The sequence below is a fragment of the Crassostrea angulata genome, chromosome 8 (assembly GCF_025612915.1).
Source record: "Crassostrea angulata isolate pt1a10 chromosome 8, ASM2561291v2, whole genome shotgun sequence".
Classification (NCBI taxonomy): Eukaryota; Metazoa; Mollusca; class Bivalvia; order Ostreida; family Ostreidae; genus Magallana; species Magallana angulata.
In genome coordinates this window covers 31,173,731-31,182,807 of record NC_069118.1, presented here as the reverse complement: position 1 = coordinate 31,182,807, position 9,077 = coordinate 31,173,731, and the positions used below count along the sequence as shown (strand labels likewise).

The 9,077-nt window shown below is 35.7% G+C and overlaps 1 protein-coding gene across 1 annotated transcript; it reads right to left on the bottom strand.

Moving 5' to 3' along the window:
- Positions 1-5,056: 5,056 nt before the first annotated feature.
- On the bottom strand, positions 5,057-7,889 carry LOC128159418 (potassium voltage-gated channel subfamily A member 1-like). Its single transcript, XM_052822498.1, has one exon. It carries the CDS (start codon positions 6,814-6,816, stop codon positions 5,371-5,373), a length of 1,446 nt encoding a protein of 481 aa, XP_052678458.1. The 5' UTR covers positions 6,817-7,889; the 3' UTR covers positions 5,057-5,370.
- Positions 7,890-9,077: the final 1,188 nt, after the last annotated feature.

Genomic DNA, 9,077 nt, shown 5'->3' with positions numbered 1-9,077 from the left:
TAAAGATAAGCTTGTATTCATATTATGTTACGTAATATATGTTGCACTGAATTATGCTTATAATTCATATGAATTTTGGCAAACAAACAAACAATACAATCGTGCCGATCTAAGTTTACCATGCCCCCCAATACAGCATTGTAACTTACTAGTAATAAGTTCGACCTCCGACACAACTTTTTATGTGCAGGTATATAAAAGTTGTTTAATTTTTAATCGTCTTTCTTTTTTACGATCGGGTCAGTGCTACATGTAGGCGCTATAATCAGTGTTTCAATTGAAGACGACGTTGGGGGAAAATGGAACTTCAAGAAGGTGATAAGCGTCGTTTTTGAAAATAAAAATGAAATCGTGTTTCTTCAACATCCTAGTCGGGAGGGGAGGGGTGGTATCTCTCAAACGACATCCTTTAAATAAATGTGGATATATATATAAAGGTATTGCTAATACTCATAGAATTCCAACAGTTTAAGGTAGTTTACATTTAGCACAATTCTCACATACTCATATGTACATGTATGTTTTTACAGTTGACATTTTGACACAGTAAAAAAAACCCACTGACTACAATATTAATAGAAGCACCCTGAGAATTTGATTTTTTAAATGACGAATTATTGAATAAAGAAAGACAACTTAAACAGGAAACCGTCTCTCAGAGAGAGAGAGAGAGAGAGAGAGAGAGAGAGAGAGAGAGAGAGAGAGAGAGAGAGAGAGAGAGAGAGAGAGAGAGAGATATGCTGGTCCGGATGGAACATATTTCCTTTTCCCCCTTTAATACTTTACATCTACATTGTATATATATGTTATATCTATAGGACTGTCAATTTGATTATCTTATTCACTATTTATTAAAATATGCATGTTTTATTAAAACAATTTGACTATTTATTCAAACATCTGCATTTTTATTAAAACAATTGTTTGCCACGTCATCCAATCTTTTACACACGAGTTAAACAGCAAAATGATTGTTTTTCTTATTCCCCCCCCCCCCCTGAAAATGATATCATTGATACGATGAGAGAAAAAACGAGAAAAAAAAAAGATGTGTAAAATGATTACAAATTAAAGAACTACATATATCTAAATCAATCTCATCTAACATAAAGCACTTCATTTCTCAGCAGAAAAAAAAAGCCGAGAAAAATCCAGAAACAAGATTATTTTCTCGAAGAATTTTTTTAATACAGTTGTTGCTCTTACTTTCTAAATGAAGGGCTTTGTGGGGCTTTCTTCTACTTTTTGTGAATAGACCCTCTGTTCTATTGAATCGGGGACCCGGAGGTCCAATATTTATACCAATTCTTTGAATTTTACTTGTTTTATACAGCAATATTTATGAGCTGATTTATTTTGATGATTGAATACGATGAATAAAAAATTAAAGCATATCTGAATGTTAAAAAATAAGATATAAAAGTAATTGATAAACAACCGCCATCCCCCTGCCGAAAAAAAATTGACTGAGATGTTATTCAAAAGGTGCGAAACTGCAGAAATATCAAGTTTGCACTATTCTTGCATCGTCAATTCTCTTTTTAAAAAAATTTAAATTTTAGGAAGAGCCATTTCCTTCATTTATTAGCCATCTTACTTTCCAACCTCTTCTAATTATCAAGCTAAGACGTAAATTTTCGTCAGCAAAACAAGATTATTAGAGGATTAAACATTTCATACTCGTGACGTTTTTACTGCTCTTTTTTTCCCTTTCGATAATCTCCCTTGATAATGATAATCGACGAATATGATCTTCATTGAATTAAATATTTATTGTATAACCTGTTTTCCTGCCGTATCCTATTGATTGAGGAGGACCGTAGTCGGGGGCTTGGCTGGGTTAGTAAGTCCCAAACGTCCGATGGCTCAATATATGAAACATATATGTCTGAAAATACCTCAGCGCAAATACTACATGTATTTATATGTAGTCCGTGGAAGTGTTTCTTGCTATAGATAAGCGTAAAATGAAAAGATAGAATTATTTTGAAAAATAGCTTGGACTTAGGGTAGTTGTGTCAAACAGCAAATGTGACGTAGGCCTGTCTATTTCATTGCTGGCAACTCAACCATGGCTATGATTTGTCTAGCTTTTGAGCTAAGACTACGCAATCAATGCATATTTCACTCGAAATTAGCGTCATTTTAACTTGTTTTGATGCAAGAAAGAGATACCGAAAGTCCAAGGTCTTGCTAAAATGGTTCTACCTAAAAAAAAACAGACACATCTGTTAAATAATTTTCAAAAACCGTCGACTTGGTCCCAAAATTTGCGTTGATTTTGTCCCACCTATTGAAAAGAAGGTAGATATACACTCTCACTGCACATGTATACTGTATTGTTTTGAAGAAAAAAATTCAAAGACTAAATACATGTACATGTACTAAAAAACACTGTATAATGATCGATTAATTAAAGTGAAAATTCAAAATTACGACGACATTTGATAGATGAGAAACCTCAAAATTGACGCCAAAGACAATCAAAGTACTGAAGTACTGAAAGCCGGGCTCTTTTGGTGTGTCTTTATGCATATTGTGTAGTAAAGACTGAAAATCTCTCTCTCTCTCTCTCTCTCTCTCTCTCTCTCTCTCTCTCTCTCTCTCTCTCTCTCTCTCTCATGCTTTTAATGTCGGCAAAGCATCAGAGAGCGACAAAATTTTGTAAGCGGCTATAAACAAAAAATATGTCTGTCTAGTAGAAGTTAAAAAGTTCAACAGTTGCTGCCTTGAATTTTGCAACAAGCATTATATATTCAATCCCCATTTCTTCATCGCGCAGCAAAGTAGTTCATGGAAATTCATGCGCATTGTATGTGTCCAAAATGCACAGTAATGTTTTAAAAATACGTTATTAATAAGAAAACAAAAAAAGATAGACAATTCATTCGAAATTTAAAAAAAAGAAACAAAATGCCAACACTTTTGACAAAACGTGGCTCTTTGTGTAACTATTTTGTATAGCGGAAGCTTTACCTTGACGCTGTTTGGTTTTTTGTTTACTTGTGCTATTTATAGTAACATTGGCGATTTTCCTGCCTATAGCCAGGACTCTGCTTTCAGCAGAGCCCGGCTAAAAATGATTCAAATAAATGATCACTATTTTTCAAATTTTATTTTCTGTAGCTGCATATGGACTTCTGGATGCTTTATTCAATTTTTTTTTTAAACCCACTAATATGTTTGTTCGTGTATAATTTCTTATTTTATAAATATATACTAGAACTCTATCTTTGGGTGCAAACGTGAACTTCATGGATAGGGATTTATACATTTTCACAATAGTTCCTCATCATTTCATTTGTAAAAAAGAAATTAAACCAACTTGAAGGTTAAATCATTGAAAATACTTTGACAAACTACATGCGTGATTCAAAACATTATTGAAGAAACTCCGAGTATCCCTTTTTAAAGAAGTTCATTTTTTACTTTTCTTTTCGGTTTAAACTGCTAGCATTTATATATTTACTTTTTCTCTTTTTTGGCTATATTACTGTGTAATTATTTTATTATGTAGACTTGATTCCAATGACTCAATCGATTAAAGGTGTCAATTAAAGTTCGTGATATATGTCACTCGTGCTCAAGGCCAGATTGGGGGGGGGGGTACAACTTGACATTCATTGCGTCGGATAGTAAATCGTCGAAGGTGGGTTTTTTTTTCTAATCACATTGGTGGGATATAACCGATACACGGGACATTGGATACTAAGGTAAAAAGTTCATCCAGATTCACAGCTTTTATTTCTAGGTTGAGCGCTTGGGCACAGGAACAGTTGGTACCTGTGTTAAAGACAAAAGGATCTGTCGGTCGGGGATGTGGATCGAACCTATTACATGTACCTTCAGCTGAAGTAGCACTGAAATTGATAAAACGCGTATATTCACCACAAGCCACCTTATTTCTGCTTCTTTGACAAGCGCAAATTATTGGGCCGACAAGCGTGTTTTTTTCCCGAGCTCTGCCGAAAAAGACCGAGAGGATGCCATTACTTCTTTAAACTGAACCATGCTAAAACTGCATTGTACCAATGTTGTAAAAATTCAAAATTTCTGTATAAAAATCAGCGTCGGAAAATCAAAGATGAAACAAAGTTGATATTTAAACATCGTCATCGCCAGTAGATATTGTGTGTCGCATTGCTGTTTTTTTCTCCCCCCCCCCCCCTCTCACGGATTAGGATTTTGAAGATTTTGGAAAAGTTAAAATTCCCCCCTTTTTTTTTTTTTTTTTTTTTTTTGGATGAGTCTCCCCCCCCCCCCCCCCCCGCCCCCCACTTTCAAAAACGATGCTACGTGCCTATATAAAAAGTATGCAACTTTACCAGATGAAGTGCACGCTAAAGACTTTTATTAATGACTTAAAGATTTTTGGCATGGGAATGGAACTTTGACCTTTGGCTTTTGAACGTCGGACAATGGAAGAATAATTGCATGATCTCTTTGCTAGAATTTCATTCAGAACAGCTTACATTTACCTCAGTAAGACTTTTAAATTACTTTCTCTTTTTCCACGCTTATAGTTATAGAATCCCAAACATCAATATTTTGATCATCGGGTCAACTACTCCGTTTATATGTATACGTGTGTGTATATGTGTATACATATATAAATATAACTAAATTATATTGAAAATTACAGAGGTATAGCACCTCTTTTTGTTTTTTATTACATTCATTTTCTTCAGGTTTTTTTTTTCTTCTTTTTTTGGGGGGGTGGGGGAGGGTGGGGTGGACTGGATTCAGATATTTGCATCTTGTTATATTCGTTTCAGGAAGTGTCAAATAAATTTGGAATTCGATAGATAGACATGGATCGATATTGATTCTTTATTCGCAGTCGCGTAGACACATTCTCTGGTATGCTTTCCTAGATTCACTGGGGAGGAGCCAAATTAAATAAATTTTCCGAATACTATTATATTAAGATTCTAATTTTGCAAACATTTTATTCATTGGCCACTGTAAAAAGAAAAAAAACCCTACATAATACGACACCAAACATGCAAGGACACACACATATAGAGTTATAACAACGAAAAGTATGAATTATAGTATCTTAGTTTGTATTTTTTTGGTCACACATAACAAAATGTGATGCTAACAATGTGGATTTAAAAAAAACAACAAAACAAAAGAGTATGCACCATGTGCCGTGGGAAATAAAAAGAAAGACATGGAAGTTTATTGGACTGGCTTTCTAAGCAAATATCACAGATTTGTTTGAGACCTGCAGTTTGTCTTTCAATTTGAATTGTTCACGCCACAATTTTTTTTAACTTCCTCTGATTCAGCTTACTGAATGCTCGACCTTCGAAATAAGAAAGTAAATACATACACATATTTCATTTTTATATGCCAGTGTCTTTCTTAGGATTTTTGTCGGTTCAAAGAATTCCTATAGAAGTTATTGAAATTCGTCACAATAACCGGAACCGGAAGAGCAATGGCCAGTAAACCGGAAATGACGGTGAGACTTCCGACTAGTTTTCCAAATATCCCTTTCGGATAAACATCTCCGTATCCAACTGTTGTCATAGAAACGACCGCCCACCAAAACGCATCCGGGATACTCGTAAAGAAAGTATGCGACTGCTGTAGTTCGGCATAGTAAATAGCACCACCAAAAATCACTACGCCGATAGCTACAAATAAAGCAAACATGCTCAGCTCTCTCATGCTTGTCTGTAAAGTCTTACCAAGAATCTTAAGGCCTTCCGAATGTTTGCTTAGTTTCAATATTCGCACAACACGAAAAACCCTGAGGACAGAGAGCACTCCCCCTTGGTTACTCTGATCGCATTCCCAAGTGATAAAGAAAACGGTCATAAATATAAAATACGGAGTTATGGAGGCTAAGTCAATCCAGTTGATTAAATTCTTAACAAAATCTAGCTTTGACGGACAAAACATGAATCGGGCTATGAGTTCTATTACAAACCATGCAATGCAAATGGACTCGATTATGAACAGTGGATGTAGAAAATTTGGAATCTGTATTTCAACAGTCGTTCCGTTTTCAAATTCCCTTGTTGTGTTAACACACTGTGTTCCCTCAAAATCAGGTAGAGTTTCTACACAAAACGTCGTAACGGAAACGACAATTAATAACACCGAAAAGCCCGCCATTATGCGGGCTGGTATAGAGGATTCTGGGTATTCGAAGAACTCCCACATTTTTCTTTGAAAAGGTCCTTCCGGCATCTCTGGAACTTCTTCAGATTCTACGAAAAATCCCTCTTTCATTTTGTAAGAGTTTATCACGTTCTTGCCCAGTTCAAAAAACTGGAGTTCGTTGAGGAAGATATCACTTGGCACTTCAATAGGTCTTTCCAGTCTCCCGCCACTTTGGTAAAAATACAGAATGGCGGGAAAACTAGGTCGATGGCGATCGAAGAAATATTCTTGAGTGCGCGGATCCCAGAACTTTTCACGCTTTTTATCGTCCCCGAGCAGTGTATTCGGGAGTCGATTCAAGGTGCGCAACTGGGTTTCGAACCGCATTCCACTAACATTCAGGACCACACGATTACAGCCTTCCTTCACACAGTCGTGATTTTTCGTGAGTTCTTTGCTTTTCACGAATTCCTGCCTGAGGTCGTCCGTTTCGTCGAACTCCGGTCCTTCGTGATCCGAAGCTTCGTTATCACTGTGCGGAATAATCTGAGATCCGGATCCGGCGAGCTTGAACTTAAACCAACTGTGTCTGGATTCGTTTGAGTTCGACCTGAGTCGGTGACCATAACTCCCGGGGGTGAGGTGATGGGACGTGGAGCGCAGCCCTCCGACTTCGCTATTCCGTGGTACGAAATGCATAATCAGCTATTTCTACGCTGTGCGATTTTTTTTTATACTTTTACCACTATCACGGTTTCTTTCCTTCCATTTCCAATACACAAAATGTATGAATACGGTCAACTTAAATGTCAAATCTTAAATATCAAACATTTATTTAAACGGTTACATTAATCCCCCGGTTTTTAAAATAATCCACCGTCACGTGATCAAATATGGAAGGAGATTATCGTTTGTACTTAACTTGGTTAAATAACGTTTTTTACGCGAGATTATCGTTCAAAACACTTAATCCAAGAATAGGAGAGATTTGGCATACCTCACAATCGCTTGCTTTGTTAGATTCCAGCAATTCAGTCCTGTAGCATTTCCCCAAAGGAGCGAAACGCTGGCCCAGGGGTTTCTCTAATGCCTTCGCATACATTGAACATTTTTGTTAAGTAAAGGAGTTCTTCGTAGTCCCTTTTGTTCGACCTTTTGGACAACAAATGTGATTGAAAAATCCCATACTCTCCGTAAGTGCATGATGAATTTAAATCCAAAAAATAAACACAGCACGTAGGTACCGGCACATTTGTTAGACTACAATTCCTCCAATTAAAGGTAAAGTTGTTCCTAACTGAGAGAAACATATTTAAAACCCACTAAAAACCCCTCCTTTCAAGCTATTTAAATTCCAAGTCTATATGACAAGTATATATCTTTTCTCTCTTTCATTCTCTTTCTCCTTTAATTTTCTCGACGTAAGACATCTCCTCGGGAAGGCACGGATCACAGATCTCTCCTGTTTCTCTTTGCGTATCAAATTATCCTGTTATGGGTTTGTTAATTTGGAATGATTAATTCCGCAATCAATTCCGCTGATAAGTTCAAGGATCCTAAGGAGATCCTAAATACATCAGGTGAAACTATATTTCCATTGTTTCTTCTTTCCATCTTTCAATATTGCACCGAAAAAGGGAAGGAATCGTTAAGGTTCCTCAGTAACATTTTTTTCTTTACTCATCACATATTTTCAAGCTTCAATATCTACATTCTCTTGGTGGAAATGATGAAACTGTGTCTTCCACATGCACTTGTCCCATGCAAACCCGCGTGACCCCGACCCCGATTCATGTCGACTCTTCCTTTCTCTCTATCTTCATCTGTCGCTCCTTCCCCCCGTGATAACAAGCTGCTCCAAAGCGACTGTTCTCGCGAGATAACGCGAAGGTATGTTATAGGTCGATAAATAATAGAAATGATACTGATATTATTCCAGCTTCTCCTTTCCGTCGCTTCTTTGGCTTGAACACAAGCTGCAGACCACCTTTTACAGTGTTGCGTTTCTAATACTACCATATCTTTTATAGGGGGAATGGAGCAGGAAGTCGTAAAACAAAACGATGTAGTCGTTCATTTTATCCTAATTTTGTTAATTTGTACATAAAATATTATTCCCGATGAAAGTTTGATGGCTAGACATATTATGCAATTTTCATTCATTTCGAAGCAGCGAGTGATATATTTTTGATGAAATGCAATATTATTATGTTCTTTTTTTTATTGCCTATATTGATCATCGATTAACCTCGTCCAAAAACTACGAGGGCCATGCTTGCTTTTTATATTGCAGGTCATGTACAATTCATGTATTAATTAGACAAATGAAGAATCAAAGTCTTTTTTTCCAGAATTTATTTGATACCAAAAGATGGAACGAAAAAAAGCTTCAAATCAAATTGATTTATCTTTTCTATTTTATTTTGTTTGTCTCTCACTTTGCATTTAAACTAAATCATTCATTAAGGAATAATAAAACATAAATTAAAAATTAAACAGAATAGAATAAACATGTAGTTTAACTACCACCATCATCAATATTTGTCATTCAAATTAAATGATATTAATTTATTGCGACGGATTAAATGGTCATGAAGGAAGGGTATATTATTCTAGACAAATTAAAGTGTTTAAGTATAATTGGATTAGGAATAATGCTTGAAATTGGTCTTTGCATTATATCAAAAGCATAATTGGATACTACTGCGGTGCATCGGAAACTCATTAGAATTATATTGTTAGGAAAAAAGAAGGTTAAAATCGTGATAATGTCGAAATTTGAAACCAGCAAGAAATCTATATTCACATATTCATGTAAATATCCATCGCTTTAAATCAAAGACGTCGACATTTTTTAAGTTTTGCTTACGTATTTAAAAATAATAAAACCCACGAACTTGCAAACTTATTTAGTCACTCAACCGTTTATTGAATTTTATTCATTATTAGTAGTTATTAAA

Coding starts and splice junctions, on each gene's coding strand:
- LOC128159418 (XM_052822498.1), bottom strand. CDS start 6,816: ATGCATTTCGTACCACGGAATAGCGAAGTCGGAGGGCTGCGCTCCACG.